The following is a 25,948-nucleotide window of genomic DNA, read 5'->3' as shown; positions in this document are numbered from 1 at the left end:
AGCTTACAAGAAGACGGACTTACCTCTGCTGTGTTCTTTTCTGCGTCCTATTTTGCCTGCCTTTTGGTTTTTGTTCAATGTTTTCAGTTTGCCTTTCTTCCTCCTCCTCCTCCTCCTCTGCTGCAGCTGCTGGTGGTTGTTTTTTTTTGCTCCTTTTTGATGACTTTGCTACTGGTTCTTCCTTTGGTGTTCCCCCATTGTTTGCTTTGGGAGGGCGTCCTCTTCTTCCTTTCTTTGGTGGACTGTTCTGTTCATCCTCACTTTCTATTACATCTTCTTTTAGCCTTTTTTCCTCTTGCCATTGTGTTTCATCAGGTTCTGAAACAACTGCAGGTCTCTTCCTTCCCCGTTGACTACCTCTAAGTTTCTGCTCTTGACCCAGTTTATTCAGGTCGTCTATGCTTAGTTTCTCTTCTGAATCTGTAATAGCTGCTTTCTTCCTTCCTCTAGGCTTCTCCATCTCTGACTGAAAAGGTAAGATTGCATGTTTAAATTAAAAAAAATTAAGCTGCCGTTATAAACTTTCACATATGCAAAAGATACAGAAACTTCCCCCAGCAAGACAAAGAGCCTTCAAGTTACAAAAGTTGTTTACTAAGATTGTCTACTATAACCATTTAGAAAACCTTTGCAAAAGTATAATACACATACATACATATAAAATGCCAGACAAAAGAGAAAGATTATTTCAAAGGTGAGCAGTTAAAACACTGAAGTGTGTGATGTCTTCCTCATTTGTATCCTCAGCTGTTGTCAAACACAATTGGCTAGAATATCCGTAACTGCATTTTTATCAATTACAGAATAGTCTGGGTCTGAAGGGACCCCTAAAGATCGCCTCATTCCAACCCCCCTGCCATGGGCAGGGACACCTCCCACCAGACCAGGCTGCTCAAAGCCCCGTCCAGCCTGGCCTTGAACACCTCCAGGGATGGGGCAGCCACAGCTGCTCTGGGCAACCTGTGCCAGTATCCTAGCCCCCTCACTGTAAAAAAGCTCTCCCTTATGTCCAATCTAAACCTTCCCGCTTTTGGTTTAAAACTGATGTCCCTTGTCCTGGCACTACAGGCCCTGGTAACAAGTCTCTCTCAGTCTTTCTTACAAGCCCCCTTCGTGTATCGACAGGCCTCAATAAGGTCTCCCTGGAGCCTTCTCCAGGCTGAACCACGCCAACTCTCCCAGCGTTTCCTCACAGGAGAGGTGTTCCAACCCCTGGCTGCTTTTTGCGGCCCTCTCCTCTGGACCCGCTCCAGCAGCTCCGTGTCTGTCTTGTAATGGGGACCCCAGAGCTGGACGCGGGACCGCAGGTGGGGTCTCACCAGAGCAGAGGGGCAAAGTCACCCTCCTTGACCTGCTGGCCATGCTGCTTTTGGTGCATCCACGGATGCAGTTGGCTTTCTGGGCTGCAGGCCCAAATTGCTGGTTCACGTCCAATTCTTCGTCCACCGGTGGCCCCGAGTCCTCCTCTGCAGGGCTGCTCTCAATCCCTTCACCCCCCAGTCTGTACTGGTGGTGGGGATGGCCCCGAGTCAGGTGCGGGACCTTGCGCTTGGCCTTGCTGAGCTCATGAGGTTCACATGGACCCACTCCTCAAGTCTGGCAAGATCCCTCTGGATGACGTCTCTTCCCTCAATTATATCAAGAAAGGCAGAACCCTTTCTGAATCATAAGTTTCAGAACAGAAGCTATTCCTTCATCTCTCCATGCTTTAGTTCACTAAGCGCACAATAAAGAGCCATAAAGAATGCAAAGATTTCAATATGCAGCTATTAGGGCCAGAAGAAAGACTCCTATCAACCCTACTTGTGGAAAAAATTCACCATTTCATGGGGACCATGACCATTCATTTTGGACCATTTCATGGTCCAAAAGTCTAAATACTTACAGAATTTCAGTTTCATCGCAATGTCTACTTGAAACTGACATTACTGGATTTCAACACATACAAACACTCATTTATTAGTATTTACCCATTGCAATTTAATCTACATAATGACAGTTATGCCACTCAAAACCCAAACCAACTTAAAAGAAATTGAAGGACAATAATTACACTAGAAGAAAATAAGAAAAATATTTGAACAATGATGTCACCTTGTGTCAGTTCATGACTTCAGTGATGAAACTGTTGATCTAGATCACTGATATCCTTGTTTACTCCCTGTTCTATTTGCTTTTGCAGTGGTTGTGCACATCTGTCACTGCAGCTGCTTTTACTAGGTAAGCAGTTGTAGGCAAGTTACAAAGTATAGTTTCTCCCTCGGGTTAAACACTGTCCTACAACTTTAGAACTAACATGTTACTATCTGGACAAACATCCTGAATAGTGAGATCTTTAAAACATGGGCCCTTCTGCTCCCCAATTAAAATTCTGCTTCTCAGTTAATGCTTGCTATAATCCGCTCCCCAGCTCCACAACACCAACAAGGAGTTCTGAACCAATGACCTTAAGCAGCTTGCTTACATATTCAAAGTGAAATACAAATGCCTTCAAAATTAATTTTAAATACTGAACTGTATTCACTTTATCACTTAGCTTTGTCAGTTACCTACTCAACCTAATGCTTCTAAACATAAATTGCATGCCAGCAGCTGTTAGGACTCCCAGACTTTTCAAGCTTTACAGCTGAAATGCAGATTGATACAGGAAGGATCAGAAGTGTTATTTTTTTGACAAAAGATTCCTCATTTTTCTGATTTTGCTATAAGCCAGCTTGCTTTTCCCACAAGATGTCACAGTATAAGATGTTTATTTACGCTTCAAGACAAACAAAAATTCAGAATGTTTTTACTAGTTAGTAGCTTATGGCCAAGCAACCTAGAAAAATGCAACAGACTGACGTAATGACAGAACAGAGAAATGTCAGAGAGTCAAAAAAATAAAACAGCAGTGACAGCAGGTATAGGACAGCCTTAATGCATTCTTAAAAGTCCAATTATAACAAATCGATTGTTCGTATCATTGCTTTTTCACGCATACCCCAAAGACAACAAAACTTACAGACTGCCAACTATCATTAAGGCACAAGGAATCATCGTTTACTAGTGGTATATGAAATTCTTATTATTTGAACTGCTCTCAGAACTACAATACAATTACAATTTTCTTCAGCGGTTTATTTTTCTGTATTCTGATACAGGTGTAAAAACTGCTTGAGACAATATTTAGCTTGTCTATAGTTTCATTAAGATATTAAAGCACTACATCTGAGTGAAAGTAAAAATAATTTGTTATATCTTCATTAGGAACCTTTAACAATACTGATCTACAGAAATACAAAAATCCATTAGTAAGGACAAGGCCACCACTTTTGGAGGCCTACCGCTCTCAAAGGCCTTGGTTAGTGGTCATTCACAACCTCTCTGAGACACATACATGTAATTTCCCCTGAATGATCCTACCACTGTAAAAGAGCATAGCAAGGACACCATCCTGATACCCCTTGGGGTTCACTATTCTCACAGAACAGTTTATTTAACAGCAAAGGCAATGTGCTTCTTAGTGATTAAGGCTATTTTACATCATACTGCATTGTATTTGTCTGTAAGTATCAGTTAGTTAGCTTACTCTGCCCTAAAAGCCTGCTGCAGACCATGTAACACCAACCAGACAGCTTTAAAGTCACGCTGCAACCTCTACTTGTGATACCTGGCATTCAGAACCAAGCTTTTTCCTGCCTTCGCTGCGGTACAAGTTGCATGCAAGAAAACAGAATCCATATGGCTATTCAGATAAACTCTTCCTTGAATTCTAAATCAAATGTCGAACCATGATGCCCTCTTGGTATTCTAGGTAACCAGAGAAGTAACAGTTGCTATTCCTTAACGCTGTTGAAAGGAAGACACATCTGGCTGGAAAAAAGAGACCTTAGCACCAGTGACGGGACAGTACAAAAAAAAGGCGAGAACTATAATGCATCAAAACTGAGGTATTATCACTTTGCTAGCTACAAGCAAGAAACCATGTATGATACAAACTTCTACAACCTCAGAAGGCAATCTAAAATTTCAGACAGGTTAAACTGCTCTTCCAAAACTCCAGTACAGTTGATCATTCTCAAACTAATTCAATTAATTCTTCCAAAGCTGTATTTAAAGTAAAAGTCAAGCATACGCAAAAAAAAAATAAATGCTGAATTGGAGAAAAGTCGTCCAAGGAAGCTATCAACTTGAACATGATCCCAAATGTTTCACCAACAAACCCTGAGAATGAGACAAATTGCAGACTAATTCTCATCCACCTAGCTCCAGCAAAATCTACCCATCAATACTACCAATATCCTGCAAATTGTAACTGATAACCTTGAAAGATTACAGGAACTGTCAGTACAATGCAAAAGTAATGCACACACAGGCCCTCTCTGCCTCAGCTTTCTATAGTAAAGAAACTTTCTATAGTAAAGTTCTCTGGGTACCCAACCCCTGAGCTGGAAGACAGGGACACAGAGCAGAGTGAAGCCCCCACAAGCCAAGGGGAAATGGTCAGTGACCTGCTGCACTGCTTAGACACACACAAGTCTATGGGGTTGGATGGGACCCACCCGAGGGTACTGAGGGAGCTGATGGAAGGGCTCACCAAACCACTTTCAATCATTTATCAGCAGTCCTGGCTGACTGGGGAGATCCTGGTCAGCTGGAAGTCAGCAAATGTGACACCCATCTACAAGGGTTGGAAGGAGGATCCAGAGTACTACAAGCCTGTCAGCCTGACCTCGGTGCCAGGGAAGGTTGTGGAGCGGGTCATCTTGAGTGCCATCACTTGGCATGTACAGGACAACCGGGGGATCAAGCCCAGCCAGCCATGGGGTTATGAAAGGCAGGTCCTGCTTGACAAACCTGACCTCCTTCTGTGACAAGGTGACCTGCATAGTGAGTGAGGAGGGAAAGGCTGTGGATGTTGTCTACCTGGACCTTAGTAAAGCCTTTGAGACAGTTTCCCACAGCATTCTCCTGGAGAAACTGGCTGCTCACAGCGTGGGTGGGTGCACTCTATGCTGGCTTAGAAGCTGGCTGGCTGGCTCAGCCCTAAGAGTGGTGGCAAATGGAGTTACATCCCACTGATGGCCGGTCACAAGTGGTGCTCCCCAGGGCTCAGTGTTGGGGCCAGTCCTGTTTCATCTCTTTATCCATGAGCTGGACGAGGGGATCGAGTGCACCCTCAGTAAGTTGGCAGACATCATCAAGTTGGGGGGGAGTGTTGTTCTGCTGGAGGGCTGGAAGGCTCTGCAGAGGGGTCTGGGCAGGCTGGGCCGATGGGCCAAGGCCAATGTATGAGGCTCAACCAGGCTCAGTGCCGGGCCCTGCACCTGGGGCACAACAACTCCACGCAACTCTACAGGTTTGGGAAAGAGCGGCTGGAAAACTGCCTGGAGGAAAAGGATCTGGGGGGTGGCATGGACAGCCAGCTGGGTATCAGCTGGCAGTGTGCCCACGTGGCCAAGAAGGCCACTAGCATCCTGGCTTATATCAGAAAAAGCATGGCCAGCAGGATAAGGGAGGTGATCATCCCCCTGTACTCAGCAGCACTGGTGAGGCCGCACCTTGAATCCTGTGTTCAGTGTTGGGCCCCTCGCTGCAGGAGGGACGTCGAGGGGCTGGAGCGTGTCCAGGGAAGGGCAGCGGGGCTGGGGCACAAGTCTGATGTGGAGTTGCTGAAGGAACTGGGGTTGTTGAGCCTGGAGAGGAGGCGGCCCACAGGGGACCGCTCTTACCAGCTACGTGTAAGAGGTTATAGGAAGGTGGGGGTCGGTCTCTTCTCCCAAGTAACTGTCCTGGTTTTGGCTGGGACACAGTTTATTTTCTTCTTAGTAGCTGGTGCAGTGCTGTGTGTTGGCCTTGGTGTGAGAATAATGTTGATAACACACTGATGTTTGTAGTTGTTGCTGGGTAATGTTTATACTAAGTTAAGGATTTTGTCAGTTTCTCAGGCCCTGCAACTGAGAAACAGGTAGGGGACACAGTCGGTGCAACTGACCCAGACTAGCCAAAGGGATATTCCATACCGTAGAATGTCATGCTGAATATATAAAAGAGGGGAATGAAGAAGGAAGCGGGGGGGGGGGGACAACGCTCAGAGTGATGGTGTTTGTCTTCCCAAGTAACCGTTACGCATGATGGAGCTCTGCTTTCCTGGAATGGCTGAACAGCGGCCTGCCAGTGGGAAGTGGTGAATGAATTCCTTGTTTCGCCCTGCTTGCATGTGTGGCTTTTGCTTTACCTATTAAACTGTCTTTATCTCAACCCATGAGTTTTCTCTTTTACCCCTCTGATTCTCTCCCCCATCCCACTGTAGGAGGGGAGTAACTGAGCAGCTGCACGGTGCTTAGCTGCCAGCTGGGGTTAAATCAAGACAGTGACAAGCAACAGGAGAAAACTGCTTCAAGTCGCACCAGGGGAGGTTTAGATTGGATATTGGGAAAACTGTCTTCACTGAAAAGGTGGTCAAGCACTGGAACAGGCTGCCCAGGGAGGTGGTTGAGTCACCATCCTTGGAGGTGTTTAAAAGACTTGTAGTTGTGGTGCTTAGGGGCCTGGTTTAGTGGTGGACTTGGCAGTGCTGGGTTAATGGTTGGACTCTGATCTTGAGGGTCCTTTACAACCTAAATGATTTTATGAAAAACAGACAAACAACCCTTTTTTTCATTGCATTTTCACATCCAACTAAGCACATTTTCCAGTAGTTTATAACATTAACTCAGTTTCATGTTTCAGCATATTTTCTTGAATGACATCAAGTACCACCACATTCATTTTTGTTTTAAAGTCCTTAAAGTGAAAGATCTGCAATGCAACCAAACAGCTCACCCTTACAAGATCAGAGTCGTCCCTTTTGTCAGTTTTCTTCCCTGGTAAGGGCGAAGCCAGCGTGAATTCTTCATTTTCACTGTGGTCCATTTCAGTACTGTCAAGCCTAGAACAAATAAACATTTATTTTCCTCATTATTATAACACAGTGGGAAATCATTAAAAAAAAAATATATCAAGAACAACAATCTTCACAAGTCAATCTACTCCTAAACCATGTACAATCTGGCAGAAAAAAAACTTTTACTCTGGCTACTATAGCCACCATATATCACAAGCCAGAACATCTAAATCTCAGGATAAAGGTGTCAATGGTAAGCCAAGCTGAATTTTCTTTCTTTGCAGGGAAAGATAAGCAGCTTTTTGAAACAGAAGCACCTTACTGAGTTTCAAGAGATCTGCATACACTTCCCTATACCAATCAAAGATCCCCACAGACAGACCAGCCAAAGCATGCACACCTGCCTGTGGCGAGGTTTAGGCAATAAACCGGCAGATCTAAATTTCAGAGACCAGTTCATCCCTCAGGTTTCTGTTGTTAGAGCCACATTTCATTTTTATTTCAGTTTCTACGTTATGTAAATGTGGACAATAGTACCTCCTGAGGTACACTGAGGCCCACAGATAAAACGACATATACAAACACCAATACTCATTAATTTCATTGCATCTGTGCTGGGGCAGGTAGAAGCAACATTTTTAGACAACAGGCATGTTTTTCAATGAAAAGAAATATGCTATGCACTGAATGGAAAGTGTTATTCAAACATACAAACTGTTAACTCCCTGGCCCGGGCACGGCATAGACCGAGAAAGATGTTCTCACTCCAAGTATAACATCTGTAATAACTGTGATGTAATTGGAAGCTCAGTTTTTATACATAGTCTTAACAGATGCAAGCTCGCCAGTATATTTTCAGTCAGACTGAACTGGAAATGCCATGCATACCAAATAATTACCATCACTTCTACAGGACTTTTCTTCTTTGGTACCTCCATGCAAAACGCTAATGAGTTTAACTTAGGTGAACTGGGGAGATCATGAAAATGACACAACATATCAGGCTGCAAGTGCAGCATTTTAGTTGGTTTTTTTTTAAATGAACTGGGGGTAGAACAGTATTGGTCTCGGATTCATTTTGCTAGAAACAGAGAACAATCTGGACTCCAACCTGTCTGTAGCCAATAATGTATTTCAGCATGTGAACCTGCATGACTTGTAATAAATAAGCCTTTCTGTGGACTCTTGAACTCTTCCATGTAGTTGAGTACACCTGGTAAAACACTACATTATATTTATAATTGATACTATATATTAAATAGCCACAGAAGTACCAAATGAGAAATGTTATTTCCAAACATAACATTTCCTCACAGTCTTGAAGGAATGTGAGAAAGTATGAATAGTGGGCACTATACAACCCCTAAGTGTCTGGAAAAGAAAATTGATAATGTGACTTGTAGTTACAAAATTAACATATGAAGATACAGTAACTAAAGAGTAATCTAAAAAATTGACACAGAACAAGCTACGGTTTTTAAAGACAGCTAACTAGAAGACAGCTTCTGTAGCATTACGGTACATTCCCCTCTCTATTACAGAAGGAATCTACCATCCAAACATATTCATCTGCAAAGTCCAGAACGAATTTAGAGAGGAAGAAGTCACGTGGGATCACCACAGTGGCCTAGCAGTCCTCACTGTCTATGATACGTTGTTAATATTACAGCAGGCCGCCAGGTTGCCAGGAACTGCAGATGTATGCATACATACACATTTGTATATATGCGTGTATAAACATACACACATGTCGGGGGATTATATATCTCTCTATAAAATAAACATGAGGCTCTCCTTCCATCCTACAGCCAAATTTGGATGTGATTTGATTCTAGGTTGTTGGGGTTTTTTAAAGCAAATTTATTTCTGGGGTTAGAAAGCCGAATTCATGGTTTCAGTTACACCAACATGGTACTATAACTTTACTTCAAATAAGATAATAGAATTCTGTTTCTCACTTAGAAAACATTCTAGAAAAATTCAAAGTTTCCATTACAAATACTTGAAATATCAAAGCTCCTTTGTTGTCTACCAACCTCCCTTTGATCCTTCCTGGAGAGCTTGGATTTGAACTGCTGCTGGCATTGCTTACAGTTTCCATTCGTGAAGATTTGGATTGAGACTGCTTGCCTGCTGACGAAAGAGGCTTATTAACTGCTCCAAGAACATTGGCTGCTTTGGGCTGAAACCAAAAATATATTTCCTTTATTTCAAGCTACACATTTAGATATTGTTAACATGTACAGTATTTACATTTTTACAGATTTCACTTTTTGCAATCAGTATCTTAATTTTAACACAAAGCAATAAACATTTGCATATGAAAGTTACAACAGACACCAAAAGGAAGCTGACAAAGCTGTAATCTAATAGCTAGCTGCCACCAAAAATGGTGGTATTCTCTCTATGCTTATATTCTGTCCTCTTCTCATTGGTAGTACTGGGTGCTCACCTGACCTTGCAATAAGCCCCTTCAGCACTTTTTGTGCAGTTTCCTTTCTGCTGATCTAGCTGCCTGATCCAGCTCACCATTTGGATTAGGCAAGCATCTGTACTGGCAAAACAGAAATAGCAGTAGGACAGCCCTTTCAGCAAAGAACCCATTAAACTGGCTTAACTGTAATGGCAAACCACACTATTTTCAACTGGCAATGAATGAGAATCTCAAAAATCAAACACTGTGGAGAAGACTCTGATACTTCATGCACAGGTTTAAAAATGCCAGGCTTTTAGTAGGTGCCAAAACTTCCAGACACTGGTAAGCTTCAGGTTATTCATTTAACTGGATTATCTTTCAGACATGCCAAATACCTCCAGCTTATACTAACTTTTGAGAGAGCTGAAAGAGTTCAGTTACTTCTAAAGAGAATACACCTTTATGCCAAACACCCACGTACAAAAACATTGATTTAAAGACCATTCCCTATGTTTCTCATTATCTAGGACGATGCGTCTTCTATTTCAATATTAAAGTTTAACTATGTTTGAAGTTAGCAACAGCTGAAAAATAAAAAGTTCAACAAGCACATCATAGCAGCTTTGCATGTCACTTTTTCTGAGATACGCACCATGGATGTGCTGGTTATACTTTTATAGCCAGAGGGAATTTTACACTTACACCAAAGATTCTCTCTGCACCGAGTACAAGAAAAAACAGCATATCCCTTCCAAAAATAAACCTTGGAGAACAAAATCCAGTTTAAGAATGTACATCTATGAGTTTAGAACTTAACATTAATCAATAAAAAAATATAGAAAGAGCTCAAAAGAAGAGGTATGTTCAAATTCACACTGGAGTGGGCTTCCTACTAAGGAGGGACTAATGTTAACAGGGCTGCACGAACAGCTCCTCCCTTACCACAGAACCTACACTCAAAGCTTTGCTGCCCTCAGATGCTGTTCCGTGCTTGTATCATCCCCACTAACAACCCACTCAAGCTAATCTTCCATTCCCAAAAATGAGACTCCCTAGACCAACTCACAATTCATGTTACTTTCATGATGGTAAAGCAACTAAAATTTTTGGTGGTCAAATACACTTCTTCTGTTTGTTACAAAATTTCAGAACAACAAGAAAGGTGCTGGAGTACCTGGCACTAGAAATTTAAAATATAAAAATATAATAAATAATAAAAGCTACCTTAGGGTTCAAAAGAATTTATGTTAGGATAGATGAGAGAGATGAAGCTACTGGAGAGAGTCCAGCAAAGGGCCACGAAGATGAAGACGGGACTGAAGCATTTCTCATTTGAGGAAACTCTGAGAGAACAAGAGCTTTGGACTAGAGGACCTCCAGAGCTCCATCCTCAAACACTCTGTGATTCTGTGACTTTTTGCGATACCACAAAACAAGTTTCTTCTTTAATATTGTCACAGTACATAGTGTAATATATTAAGTTTGGGACAAACTACCAGTAATTTTTTGTCAGAAACTGAATGACACAATATTGACTACTGATCAGAAACTGGAAGACACGCGGCTTCCTTTTAAAAACTTCTGTGCCTTTCAATAAGAAGTGAATCTCTATCTAATACATGGACTTCAAATAGATGTGCAATACAGTGATGATATATAGTCCAATGAAAAAATGTTGGCTTTCAACTTCTAATCAAGAAGACGCTCCTGTACATGTGCGCTTTTTCCTAACTTGCATTTCTCCTCTATTAGTAAGTCACTAGCTTTCAGCTAATGCTTCAATAGAAGTTAAGGGTAATGAAGATGCAGTGCTGTTGTTTCTTTTGCAAGGTAGCAAATGAATGTTCTCCTGTAGTCTAGAACAGGACACATTAATCCAGATAAAAACTACAATTTGTCTTTTCCTTTACTAGACTTTAGTTTTACTCTAAAGAGTACCTGGGTTTAGTTTTACTGAAGAACAAATATTGTTCTTTGCCATTCAACAACACGCATTTTTAGAAAGAATAAATATAACCATAATATAACCATAGAACAGCCAGATATCTTGTAAGATACTGTAAACTGGTATTGAGCTTTGCCAAAGATTAATTTATGTGCTTTTAAAAATCATTTATATTAGCGTTTTACATAGCTGTCACTTCATATGCAATATTGCAGTCCTCTACAGAAAAAAAGATTAACCATTTTGGGAACTTGTCAAATGTCAAATATTATGGATATTTAAAAAAAAAAAAAAAAAAGTAAGACGACAGGCTTTGCCTACTGTTACCACAACCCGGTGTAAACAGCAGCAGTTTTCCTTTCTACCTGTCTCTTTCCACATCTTTACTAACATTTGGTATATAAACTTTTTGGGCAGAAACAATTTATTTTCTTAAACTTAAGTGTTTCATTAACTACATATCAGTTTTCTCAAAAAAAAAAAAAAAAAGGAAAAAAAAAAAGAAATGAAAAAGAAAGGAATAAAAGCCAAACCAAAACCACGAACAGCACCAAAAAATCCCCCAAACCTCCCTGCCATACATACCTTTCCAGGAGTGAAAAAAGACTTCATTTCCGGAGGAAGGTAATTTTTCGTGTTACTGAAATTCTGTAAGGAGGGTAGGGGGATGAGAAGGGAGGGGGAAAAAAAAAAAAAAGAAAAAAGAAAAAAGCAATAATAGATTAACAAGATATATACATTTTGGAAGTAATACCAAAAGACCTTCTTTACATCTTTTACACTTTTGAACTTTTAAACCTGAACAAGAATATCTCAGGGAGGTAAGAAATCAGTGTGTGTACAAAAACATATACACACATAAATTTTCAACTACACTGTAATAGGGAGAAGTCTGAAATTACAAAAACAATTAAAAGAACCCCTGAATTACAACTAAGAAAGATCTGAACAGACTTATCTCAGGGAAAAATTAAACGTCAAGTATACCTTGTCAGGTTGAGTAAAATATCTGGCTGGAAGCACAGGGTCTTTAGGGGATTCCAAACTGTATGTTGTACTCTTTGACATAATGATATTCATAGCTACATCACAGACCGTGTACAGTTTCTGTAAGTAATAGAATTTAAAAACAAAACAAATAAGTTTAGAAGTTCATTGCAAATATTTAGAAAAGACAGTATCTTTTGAGCACAGAACTATGAGAACACACAGTTTAAAAGCAATCACCTTAAACATTTAACATTAGCCTGCATCTTAAACAGTGTACTGTGGGATAATAAAACATAGGAGCAAAAGACAAAAGCACTGTAGGCCCAGCAGTTGAAGAGAGCTAGCTAACATGATCTTTCTACGCTTCAGAACAGTATGTGCCATGGTTTCAAAGACAAAGCTTATTAAAAAAAATAATAATTCACCTCTGTGGGAAAAGCAGAAAAGTGACAAATCTGCACATTATATGATGCAAAAAAACCTCAAAAAAAAGATCAGGGTTTGATACATTCACTACACAATACACACTGGAAACATCTAATGCATGTATTTTTCTTCCTATAATAAGCTTATTCTTGCACTTTTAAAATTAAATATTACAAAGCACTTCAGTGGATGATTTAAACAGTAAAATGTATAGTTTACATATATTTTAAATTAGGATTTAATAGTCTTACTGAGACAGAAACAGAAGGACTTCAAACTATTACAAATCCCTTGCAAACGTCCAAGATCTAGTGAAGCATAGGAAAATAATTGTCATCTAAACAAAATATCATTATGGCAGTATATGAAGTATCATTTCCCACACACAATTCTATTGAAAGACATTTTCAAGTTTATGTGTAAACAAAACGCAACTCATTTCCAGAAGCAAGCCAGAATTAAATGAGATTTCCAATCAAAAAGCAGCACCTACTTCATTCATTTTTGGATCATCTGGTCCTTGAGCATCCTTAGTCTGTTTGATATTTTCTACCATTTTTCTGATAAATGCATGGCTGTTGTTTTCATTTTTAGCCATCAATATTTCCAGTATGAACCAGAGGCACCTGAAGGAGAAATGCAGTAGTACCCATGAATAAAATTTTAAAAGCACATTTGATAAAGTGGTTAACTTCTAGGTTTTACTACTATTATGAATTTGAACCAGTCTAAGTCTGGGAAACTAATTCCTTTGGAAAAAAGAAATGAAGGTAGGAGGAGCCCGAAAGTGAAGTTTCCTCTGTAAGATATCACAGAGCACTAAAAAAGCATACATACACTATTTCTCACAATATTTTACAGAAATAACTGCCATTGTTATGTGCACTGGACAGTGTATCAGGGTACCACAATGAATTAAAATTTCACTTAGAATAAAGAGATTTTTTTAATTCTAGAAATAACACTGTTAAAAGTAGCCTTACTCTTTAATGTCCTTCAGTTGTTCAATGTCCTGGACTTTGACATAATCTGGGTCATGAGCTAGAAGATGGATAGTATAAGGAACAACATACTCTGGTAGAAGTGACAACAGTTTCTCTGAAAAGCAGAAGAAAGATGCATCAAAAGACTACATACTAAGAAACAGGCTTTTCTTCTACAAAGGAAAGAACAAAATTCAAGGTCAGCATACACTAAGATAAAAGTACAGGCACATGTGGGCCTATCATTTCTTTATGATGTTGCATCTGATGGTTGATATGCCATGCTTCATGCATGCAAAAATTGAGATTTTTAAGTATCCCTCTCACAAGGCTATCTATTTTCTAGCTACCTTGAGAATACAGCTACAGTCACCCCCTACTCCCAATCCTTTCTTCAGTTCAAAGCCTGCATTCTGAAACAGTCTGAAAAACAGCAGTGAGAATTGATCACAAAATCCATATTAACTGCAAGAGGTGGAAGAGCACAACTGCAGGATAAGCTACTATTCCTTCTTTGGACATAGCTGTGTACAGACTTGAGGTCAGCAGAACAGAAAGGAACGCCCTTTGCAGGGTCTTTGCAGTCAAATGGCCACATTCTCCAAACCCACAGCCTACCTTGTCTGTTTAAAGAAGGGACAGGAGGTAACATGAAGGCTGTAACAAAGTAGTAGTGGACTGAGTCTGAAAAGTTCAATCCCACTTGAACAAAGCAGCACAACTGAACCGTGACAAAGCATTCAAAACTTTTTCTAGCATCCTCCAAGACCTGCAAGTAGTCTTAAACACAGACTGCAGGAGAAAGTCTTTCCTACATCACCACAGTCAGATGGCCCATTTTCCTAACAGATTCAAAAAGTAACACTTGTTGCCAAAGGCCCTCCCAGAGTTATGATTGCAAAACACACATTCCATAAGGTAACAAATTCCTGAGCTAACCAACACTACGCAGAGTGCACTTCAGCGTCTCGAAGTCTGATGATGAAAATCAGAATGAAAAAAAGAGGTTATACCCCACAGGGCAAGGACAAACAAAAAGACAAGTCGTACACCTAAAGTCAAAAAGCATTTTGCAGAAAACATCCACACTGCTTTCTCTAGTCTAGTGACTGAGAGGAGCTGGAAGATGCACAGCACAGTTCAGTTATTAAACGTGTACCATGTGCAACAGGCAGGATAGGCAAGGAAGGCACGCTGGTGTTGTGTGCATATTACTATGGTACACACACCTGATCTTGAGTGGCAAATGCAAAGGCACAGTATTAACATGTCTATGGATAAACACTTGAATGTGCATATGAAGAAAGGATGGAAATTCCCGGTTCTGTGGTTGGGGGGAGGGGGATTAAAAAAAAAGTAATTTTCAACTAGTCAGTGGTCATGAAAGACATGACCAAGTCTGGAAAATTTTCTTTCAGTAAGCTTTTAACTATCCCATATTAGCTTACGAATAAGTCATCAACATCTGTAAATTCCTATATATAAGTAAAATTTGAAAACGATTTAAAAATATTTTAGAATACTGACATTTTTATCTGTAATACATGTGGTCAAATGAGATGTGCTTGGTAATTTATTTTATGCACACAATAGTTATGTCATTATTGTAGATTTCACAAGACTAACTAAATTGCCATGCATAAGTCAAGTCTGTCTCTTTCCCATTCTTAAAAGTCTGCGTAAATGCGGATAACGCACAGACTACATAAAATACTTGGATTCATTCATAATAGCAAGAAAAGCATTCAAAATTAATAAAGGCTCACAGAAGATAGTGCTGTCAAGTTCCAAGGATACACTCTTAGACAGCCATTGCAGTTGATGTAATTATTAATAGTAGTATCTAGTTACTACACAGACTGTAAGCCATCAAAGTGAAAGAATAAAATCACCCAGTTTCTTTCTATTTCAAGCTATATTTATGTAATTCAAATCCAGTGTACTTTGCAAAGCATTTTTAAATGTTTTAATTGACATTCCACTAAACTTTAAAAACATCCTTCACTAATTCAAGCACTGTCCTGCACTTTAGCCAGTACTTGTTTGTGTAACTAAAAAACACAAACAAAAAAAACCCCAAAACCAACAACAAAAAGATGTGGCAGGGAAGAAAAAGAACATAATTATGATTTCAGAACATTAGCAAAATTGGTTTGCCTTAAACATGTCCCAGGCAAACCAACCTGCTATTATTTGTATTAATTAGCAACTTCAATAGAATGCTCACCAAGAGCTCATGAACTCTTCATTAAATTTCTGCCTTGTACAATTTCTAATATACCTATAGTAGTAATCTTCCAGCTGGGTCTGGAAAACAAAGTGAACCAGATCCAAACAAAACAGGAAAAGGACAAATATTGAAACATATTTAAGCTCTGTCATGACCACCAAAAAAAAAAAAAAAAAAAAAAAAAAAAAAAAAAAAGGGAAGAAAGAAAAAGTATTTACACATTCTTTCCTCATTTTTAATGAGGACAGACACAACCTGAATGGCGGGGTGGCTCTATGGATATAAACCAGTAGACCACTAGCACTTAAAACTACAGTGTGCCAAAACCCCTCATGGCAGGCCTTTAAGAGCATTTAGGAAAGAAACTTTCAGAAAGAGACTTGTTAAAAATAAATTAATCTTTATTCTTGTGATTTTTCCACTTACTGACTTGCAAGTAAAAGCCCAGCCTTAGAGAACAAGGATTCCTATGCAAGACATGTCTTTACCCAGATGAAACTAGTAACAGATAAACAAAGTTACTTCTTGAGTAGTTTCTACAATGAGTAACATTTAGAGAATTTAAAAGGCATGACAGTAAGTCCTGCCAGCTTGTTAAAAGGTCAGTGTAGAGGAAAGAGGCATTTTACTGTCTGGTACTAGTCCTTAGGAAGTTTTCCTCAGGCAAGGTATACAAAAGTTTACCATCTTTCCAACAAACGTTGAAATCCCCCAAAATATCTGAAAGATATTCTCCTCACCTGTACCAAGTTTTCAAGAAAAAACACCAGAAAATTGTATTTTTGAAAGATTCATAAAAGTAGCTGCATTAACCAAAGATGCAGATACTCAGCTTTATTTTTTTTTGCAGAAGCTTTGCACAGGTGGTACTACTACCATCATTACTACCCTGAGCTACTGCATGGCCAGTAGGGAGAATGACAGAGGGAGAGACATACACATTTAAATAATATGATTTTACCATAACTGTGCTTCAGCTGTACTACTGCAATAATATTTTTTTTTTAAAGATGCTAACAGACCAAGACATTGTATTTGTTACAATCTCAGATTAGTAAATCTGAATGTCACAAAGTTAACATTGCAGTCCTCAAAAAATCTTGCAATCTATATTTAATCCAGATGCCTCACAGATGATAGTACCTATCAAATCAATGGCATCACTCAAGTCTTTCAAGCAAGAAAGAGAAATTGTCTTGCACACTTTGAAGTCCCAGTGGATAAAAACAATCACACACACCCAGGCTCCTCTTCCATTTCTTCTACAGATTTTTCACAGTAACTTTGCAGCATCTCTCTTAATACAGTTAGGAAATTAGCAATTACTTTTAGTCATATGAGAATTCTTATACTTCTACATAACTAAAAAGAGTTTTCAAGAGGAATAGTCTGACGATGACTTAAAGGCATTTGCTCAACTGGATTTTTCTTTTTTACATGTTATCAAGGAGGGAGAAAAGCACTGCTCTTTTTCCTTTTTCAAGTCTAATGAACAATATGCAAAAGGATTTCTCCACAGGCTTATTCTCTGATCAAAGTCTAAGGGGAGTAAGACACACATAGATGGACATGGCCAATACAAATGCAAAAGGAAACCAGTTATCTGACAGCAGTTGTGAGATCAGATTCAGAGAACAGGTTTAGTCTATCCTAAGGTGAGATGAAAAAATCCCCTTCATTTCACAAAGACCAAACTATCAGTGCTCTTCCAAAGAAATAAACTTTCAAAACCTCTTACACAAAATGGTCATAGCTCTTCATAAAGGTCTACTTTTTCCTATGACTATATACCAGTGTTGTCATACTGTATGTGTGTAGCTTTAAGTAAAAAGGGAAAAGGGGCGATTTTTTAAAAGAAAAATAGCTAACATCAGTCCCTAATAACTTACAAAGCATTCCCACGATCAGACTGCTGGCACTGGGAAGAAAGAATTACATAAACTCAGCCTGAACTGCCTACAAATACAGCCCTTGCCAGCATAAGACAAGATAAGAAGCTACTTGATATAGCAGCGCAAGACAATTTAGTACTGCATTTATGTCATTAAGGTCGCAAATTATTAGTTACTGAAGTAAAATAAAACATTGTCACTTCATTTACAATATAATTAACCAGCAAGTTCAAACAGTACACATAACTGCCTTGAAAAACTACTTTGCTTCCAATACACTTAGGCATAAGCATTTGCACAGCTTTTAACAAAATTGCAACATCTCAGAAATGCCTGTTAAAAAAAACTCAGAAGAAAATCTGGACTATTTTCAGTTTTCATTAAGTACCTCTAAGTGAAATGTACAGCCATTCTATGTATGAAAACAGAAAACCATCAGTATTTTCAGTCTACTCACATTCACATTTGAACTATAGCACTTGTACCAAAAAGCAACTTCTATTCTCTTACCACTAACTGCTGCATGTTGCTTCAGATACTCCCTTCTGACATTTATGTTCTTCACAAGGCACTGCCTAGCATGAGCTCTTCTCTCTTTCACGGGATCTTTTGCACACAGTGCACAAATAGCCATATATTCTAGTGGCAGCCGTAGTCTAGAAAGGCCTTTGTGAAGTTTCTGAGCAAATATCTGTCTCACTTGGTAACATTCATCCTATTAAAAAAAAGAAAAAGAAAAAAAAAAGGCAAAACCAAAAAGGTAACAATAAACTTTTCTAAAAGTAATATAGACTGAAATAAAACATGGAAGCCTGGGTAAATATGCCAAAATCAATTTCAGACCTTGAAGCCACAGAAACATAGGAATCGTATGAACGTTTATTAATGCCAATTCAAAGCAATTAAATTAAATTATTCAGTTGAAGCTTCCCTTAAGATTAGAAGAGTTACGGTTCAGAAACTGTACAGGAAGATATCATACTTAGGACCCAAGGCCTAATTTAGCACAATATTGGAGTTAACTGAATTGTTTACGATAGGACCACTTGCTTTGTGGAGCCAAAGATCTGCACCAAAACAGTGTTTAACCACCAGTAACCACTGTGTTGATTTTAATACTGCAATTCCACAAATTTTCATCAAACCATTAGTATTAGAAACTGAATAAAATTCAGCAGAATTACCAGATAAGATCAGGTCAAACACTGAAGAGAGTGATTTCCATTATGCTGTGCAAACCTATGAACTACAAATGACCACAAAAGAGAATAACCCATGTCTAATAGTTGCCACGTGACACAAAGTAAAATGATATGAAGGCAGCAAATGTACTTCTACAATTTATTAAGCAATGTATTTACAGAAAAGATATGAACTTTAAAATTCTCTGTATGAAAACAACCTACACACTTTAAGACACCGTTCAATATATCACAAACCATTCAGTAACACAGGCCAAGGAAGGTTAACAAGCAGGTGCAGAAAACAGAAGAAAGCATACATAAAAGCATAAGGCAAACAAGGCCACCAAAACAGCTTGGCATATTTAACCTGACAAAAAATGGTCAAGAGGAAAGATCTGTTTTCTCAAATTATGAAGAAAAAACATTAAACTTGAACAAATATGTATTTTAGTCAAATGACAGTTCTGAAAGCAGAAAGAATTGGAGAGAGTTTCCAGCGACCAGCCACCAGGAAGCACAAGGCCTAGCCACTGGTACCACTGACTGCTCAACTCACAAAGGGCATCAAAAAGATAAAACAAGCCTCCTTCTCCTCCCACCCAAAAATTAAATCCAGAAGAAATTCACAAGGCCCCACTGTTCCTTCTGTGCTTCAAGCCACAGCCTTCCCCTATGGACTGATTCCCTGAAGTGCCTGCTGTAGTCATAGCTTAAGCAACCCAAGACCCCATAACCAAACCATGAGACATACTCGAGGATCCATTGCCTCTTTCTCCAGCCCCCAGCAGAAGGCTAAGATATAGCCCCCTTCCGCTGCTCAGTAACATCACCTGACAAAAAGTCTAAAGCCTTTGGAAATCTTAGAAGAGACCTCTGCCTAGTTGGTATATTGATAACGAAACATACCCTCCTTGGCTCAGAGGACAAAGGAAGGTATGGTTCATTGCTACTGACAGTGTTTGTGGCACAAATTGGAATGATTGTTATTTCTTTATCTTTTAATATTGCCAATAACCTTAAATTCAGCTCAGCGACAGTAGTTCACTGAGAAGGGGGACCAAATTCAACCAAGTTCTGTATTTTTTTATAGCATACAAATAAAACCCAAACATCAGCCCAACTTTACATAGCTAATTCTCTGAACTTAATGCTAATTCAGAAGTTCATAATTTACAAGTATTTAAAAAATATATTTATTTATATATTTGCAAAGCTGCAGGTACCCCTCAGACACAGCTCTTGATTCTTGAGAACGGACAAAGACTTATTTAAACAATTAAAACACCCTCAGAGTTGACAAAAGCAACCGAAAGCTTTGGGATTTATTCTTTTTAACTAATGAAACTTGTGTGATCTAAAACATTTATTCTTTTAGAAGACTATTCATTCTAAACACAATTAAAATTGCATTTCTAACAGCAAAGATTATTAGATCTTAAATCTAGTCTTAAAAGCTGTTAAGCACTGAAACACTTAACACCATACTCAATTATTTTCTACTTCATTTCAATATGAAGATGTCCTGCCATCAAAATTTGTTCTGCAGATCAAAGAACTTAACTGCTACTGAGCTTACAGGTTTGGCCAAACACAGACGTGAATACAATGTCATACAAATGACTAAAACTACATGCATTTAATCATCACGCTGTCTCTGTTTACCAGTGCAACCTTAATACAGCAATTAGCAACCACACTTAGGTATTCTGTGCTTTAACCACTCTACACTACAAAATGGCAGTCTCAGAGAAAAAAAATAAACATAGCCAGCACGGAGCCATAGCAGAACCTGAGCAACCATTACAGGCCTTAAAAATTAAGCTTTTCCTTTTGTTTAATCTGCTTCCTGATCTTTCCATTTAAAGCAAATTTGCTGTAAATTAAATTACAGGAGTTGGCCCTGACATCACTTGGATGTTCTAATTTGTGGCTAGACTCGAGAGTGTTAAAAATTAATACACTTTTAGAACAATCAGTGTCTACCATCAATAAATGGATTCTAATACTGAAGTTTCTAAGCGTACACATATATGTATGCATACACACACGAGCAAATATCTCAGAAAAATACACAGATTGTTTCCACTGGAGATTAATATACTACCACTTTTAAGTCCAAAAATGACCGAAACCGTTAGTTACCCTGCATCTGAGGATCCGAACTCAAGCCTGGCAGAAAGGAAACTGCAAAAGACCTCAAGATCTAGCAAAGTTATTAAGTATTCAAAATCCATTAGAAGCTGCAGTGAAAAGTACAGGCAGAATTCCTGTCCTGACAGAGCTTACAACCTATGTTATAGTAAACAAGTAAGACAGTCAAAAAAGGCAAAGAAATATCAATAAATGAGGAGAAAAAAAATGACAGAAGCAATACTACAGTGGAACAGATTCCACTGGAAGCTATGTCAAGGCATATGGGTATCCACAGGGAGGCAGCCAGCATGGCTTCACAAAGGACAACTCATGCCTGACGGATCTAGTAGCCTTTTACAGTGGAGTGACTATGTAGGTGGATATGGGAAAAGCAACCGATGTCACTCCACCAGGGGTTCTGTGAGGCCTTTGAATGTTGTTTCACACAACATTCTTGTCTCTAAATTGTGCGAGATAAATGTTTCATAGACTACCTGATGTATAAGGAATTGGTTAGATAGCCATTTCCAAAGAGTTGTGGTCAAAAACTCAATGTCCAAATGTAGATCAGCCACAAATGTTGTCCCTCAGGGGTCAATACTGGGAGACGTACTGTTCAGTCTCCCTGCTAATGACGCAGAGTACTAATGGCCAGGCTTGAGGAGTGGGTCCATGTGAACCTCATGAGCTCAGCAAGGCCAAGCGCAAGGTCCCGCACCTGACTTGGGGCCATCCCCACCACCAGTACAGACTGGGGGGTGAAGGGATTGAGAGCAGCCCTGCAGAGGAGGACTCGGGGCCACCGGTGGACGAAGAATTGGACGTGAACCAGCAATTTGGGCCTGCAGCCCAGAAAGCCAACTGCATCCGTGGATGCACCAAAAGCAGCGTGGCCAGCAGGTCAAGGAGGGTGACTTTGCCCCTCTGCTCTGGTGAGACCCCACCTGCGGTCCCGCGTCCAGCTCTGGGGTCCCCATTACAAGACAGACACGGAGCTGCTGGAGCGGGTCCAGAGGAGAGGGCCGCAAAAAGCAGCCAGGGGTTGGAACACCTCTCCTGTGAGGAAACACTGGGAGAGTTGGCGTGGTTCAGCCTGGAGAAGGCTCCAGGGAGACCTTATTGAGGCCTGTCGATACACGAAGGGGGCTTGTAAGAAAGACTGAGAGAGACTTGTTACCAGGGCCTGTAGTGCCAGGACAAGGGACATCAGTTTTAAACCAAAAGCGGGAAGGTTTAGATTGGACATAAGGGAGAGCTTTTTTACAGTGAGGGGGGTGAGGCACTGGCACAGGTTGCCCAGAGCAGCTGTGGCTGCCCCATCCCTGGAGGTGTTCAAGGCCAGGCTGGACGGGGCTTTGAGCAGCCTGGTCTGGTGGGAGGTGTCCCTGCCCATGGCAGGGGGGTTGGAATGAGGCGATCTTTAGGGGTCCCTTGAGACCCAAACTATTCTATGATTCTATAGTAAAATGTGGTACTAACTTGTTTATAAATGTTGATGTTCCTATTATGTTCTTCAAATTTAAATTTAATCTGTTAAAGTTCCCTTTCAAAAATTGAGGATAGCTAAGAATTAGACCCAAAGGTAGCATCTGTTATCAACATCCACAATCAAGACTGGTATTGCTGGAAAATAAAAAGTGAAAACAAAGTGAGAGACAGTGATGAAATGGAGGGCAAGGAGCTTGCACCTAACATACTAAAGAGCAAGCCAAAACAAAAATTCTGGTAGAGGAGAACAGCAAGGTTAACATTTGCAACAAACAAAAAATTGCTACAGGAGGGAAATGACTGAAGAAATGAACAGATTTTGATCACTGGGACCAGAAGAAAACAGGTCATGCAAATACTATATTGGCAAGGTTACTCTGGTAAAATGGTATTCAGCTAAAGTATCCTCTCCAGATCAGAGACAGATCTTATTTGTCATTACAGTAAGCAGCTCTTTTCTTCTCTACTAATGTTGTCCTGAATTGTGAAAAACTGTCAAAATGTAAAAACATGTAAAAAATTTTTTTTGACACAAGGCTAACATTTCTATTAGGTTTTGGAATAGGAAGACTGAAAAGCATTAGTCCTTGCTTTGGGTATAAAGACCTTCAGTTATTACCACTGAATTTCTCCTGTATTTTTGTTAGATTTCATCTGCTTAAGTTTTGTTCCATTTCTCTTGTATTTCATAGCATTTGGGAACTGAGAAATGGCTCCTTTCCATAGGCACACAGAAGCTTAAAATCCACATAAACATTTGACAAACCAATATACAAGCCTAATACAGACTGTCTTACTCTGGTATATGAACAATTTTTCTAGCCTAACCACCCAACTCCAAACAACTTAAGAACTTTAAAAGATACTCTATATGAAAGTAAGCAATATCTATACAGGAGCTATACTTCGTATTTTCTAATATTAAATGCCAATTTCAAATCTTCTGACATTTAAAATGGGTTACAGCTTTTAAAGCTTTAGCCAGTCACAGGAATTAAGGTCTAGAATGGAATGTTCTTGTTCGTGAAGGTATCTTGTGGAAGGGATTCCTTCTGGAGGATTTCTTGACTTTTTTTAAAGTCAGGAGAATACCAGCAATTGCACAAGTAACACCAACATGAGTCCCTCCACGACTGCTTTACTCTTGGGGTGTGAATCAATTTCTGTGCTATTTGTTAAATCTACAAGACAGGAACACAGAGAATACCTGTATTTCTACTTACAATCTTGAAGTTGTTTCCCTTTTGCTACAATGGGCTCACAGGCAGAAATTAAGGATGAAAACTCCAACATCTACTGAGAAACCTCTCCCTATCTCTTCTAATATTTAAAGGATACCAACTACCTTTGCAGACTTCTGCGTTCCAAATAAATTCTACCCAAGTATCAAGAAATGAAGGCCACTGTTGTCACCACAGTCCAACATACTTTACTACATCTCATATTAACTTCTAATGATGTAATAATGTCATAATGCAGCTGGGGTATTACTTGAAATCAATACTGAATTCCTTGGTTTATCAATATTCTAACATTTATCTACATTAGGATTCCCCCACAGGGCAGACCAGTCCTATAGATTTAATTCTCACCCAAAATCAGTTTTCAGGATCATGTAGTGGGAAAATAAATTCATGCCAAGGCTGAACATTTTGTATAAAATCAGATTAACAACAGTATATACAACATAGAGAACAAACAACACATATACTCATACATTTGCTGATAACCCACAAGTCCCACCTAATTTCCTTACATTTATGGCTAGTGCACACAGCTGGTACTGTTCTAAGGTGATGATTTCATGGTAACATGGTTCTTGTGCCAACTTCACAATAGCATTCCCTGCAGCCAGCCTCAACCGAGACATATCAGGTTTACTGAAAAACAAACACATGAATTATGACGGTTAATTAGTAAAGTTATGTAATTACTTAATTAAATCCCAGTAAGTTTGCACTGCTAAAAAACAGGTACTTTAAAAAGAAGGAAGAGTTTCTATGGACTTAGCTGCCCCCACTCCGCCAAATCAACGGCAGAAGTAACTTTAAACCAAAAGTAGTTTCCATGGCACTATGTTTTGCAGCCTATTACCACATACCTATTACCTTGTGCCATCATAGCAATGAAAATATTCCTTGAAACTTCCTAAATGTTCCACAGGGATGTGAAACAGTTTTAGACATGCACTGGACTAGCACAGCCCACACAGACCCTCAGAGACCTCACTTAGCCTGTAAAATACTTCTGTTCAGCATGCTGAATTTCCTTCAGCAGGAGGCTCCTGCCAAAGAGGCAGCACATTTCTAGTCCCCAAACTTGCCAAACTACTAGCAAGGATAGCTCAAAATCCATGCTGCAAGTCAAAATAAACTAAGATTAATTAGATCTATAATAGGTGACTAAGTGAACTGTATTTTTAAGACAACAGCAAAAAGGATTTAACAAATGAAAAAATTTTCAACATGCTGAAAGTATTGTTACTTTACTTGCAAACCCACATTGCACTCCCACCTAGCAAACACTCCAACCATTTGCTAATTTTCATACCAAAAGATGAACAGGTTTTTCTACAACCTACAACCATATTTACAAAGGTATCAAAATATCAAAAAAGTATCAGAATATCAAAAGCATCTTCACATGATCTTTGCAAACTGATATCCACTTAATGTGTGCATTAATAAACTCAGTTGAGCTTATACTGTTCTTAAAAAAAAAATTCTGAGTATATTACTTCTGCCTTTCTTCAGACCAAGCACAAAAGAATTAAGATGTTTTATGCAACTCTCACTTAAAACACTGATGAATTCTATTTGGAAATAGTGAGCACAGCTTTTTCCTTTGATAACCTGGAGCAGGAATCAAGTTGTTCTCTTATTTAGAAAAAATGATTCATGTAAGTAGGACAAATATTGTTTAAATTCTTAATTATTTGCTCTTTATGCTTAGGAAGAGCAAACACTCTAGTCTTAAACTCATGATCATGAAAACTGTATAAAGCATTTAAAGAATGAGATTAAAAAACATTATTAAACACAAAGTGCATGATAAAAATACCTACTGAGGAGCTTAAACCTTAGAATTTATCTAACTAGGCTTTATACACACTTCAGTATTTTATGGAAACCACAGTATTTCAAGAATACCCAAACAGATCACAAGCAACCGAAGGACAGGACAAAAGCTGCACTAACTTTCAAGCAAGGCATGAAGATTAACATGGTAACATCTAGTTCTTAAAATGATAAATTTAACTTTAAATTGCATTCTACTGTGATAAGTGAACCCAATGAAGATTCAATTTTTGCACTTCAGTGACAATTGAGCAATAATGACTTACAAGAACACAGTGATTGAGCCAAAGGGAAGGATAAAACTAAGACCTTTCAATCT

At 39.2% G+C, this 25,948-nt stretch overlaps 1 protein-coding gene across 4 annotated transcripts in view; it reads right to left on the bottom strand.

Moving 5' to 3' along the window:
* PDS5B (PDS5 cohesin associated factor B) overlaps positions 1 to 25,948 on the bottom strand; it is a 115,099-nt gene that overhangs the window by 4,964 nt on the left and 84,187 nt on the right. For 2 of the 4 annotated variants that reach the window (XM_055701974.1, XM_055701976.1), the window contains exons 24-32: positions 24,309 to 24,432; positions 18,258 to 18,462; positions 13,626 to 13,740; positions 13,136 to 13,268; positions 12,214 to 12,333; positions 11,812 to 11,874; positions 8,902 to 9,047; positions 6,805 to 6,910; positions 24 to 466 (exon numbers count right to left, since the gene is read on the bottom strand). In XM_055701974.1, the coding sequence (XP_055557949.1) occupies positions 24 to 466; positions 6,805 to 6,910; positions 8,902 to 9,047; positions 11,812 to 11,874; positions 12,214 to 12,333; positions 13,136 to 13,268; positions 13,626 to 13,740; positions 18,258 to 18,462; positions 24,309 to 24,432 (1,455 nt within the window). The remainder of the gene's footprint in view (positions 1 to 23; positions 467 to 6,804; positions 6,911 to 8,901; positions 9,048 to 11,811; positions 11,875 to 12,213; positions 12,334 to 13,135; positions 13,269 to 13,625; positions 13,741 to 18,257; positions 18,463 to 24,308; positions 24,433 to 25,948) is intronic. The other 2 variants (XM_055701975.1, XM_055701977.1) reach the window with 1 other exon arrangement.

This window comes from Falco cherrug, chromosome 2 (assembly GCF_023634085.1).
Source record: "Falco cherrug isolate bFalChe1 chromosome 2, bFalChe1.pri, whole genome shotgun sequence".
Classification (NCBI taxonomy): domain Eukaryota; kingdom Metazoa; phylum Chordata; class Aves; order Falconiformes; family Falconidae; genus Falco; species Falco cherrug.
Note: the sequence above shows the minus strand (reverse complement) of the source record. Positions and strands in the feature narration are given on the sequence as shown.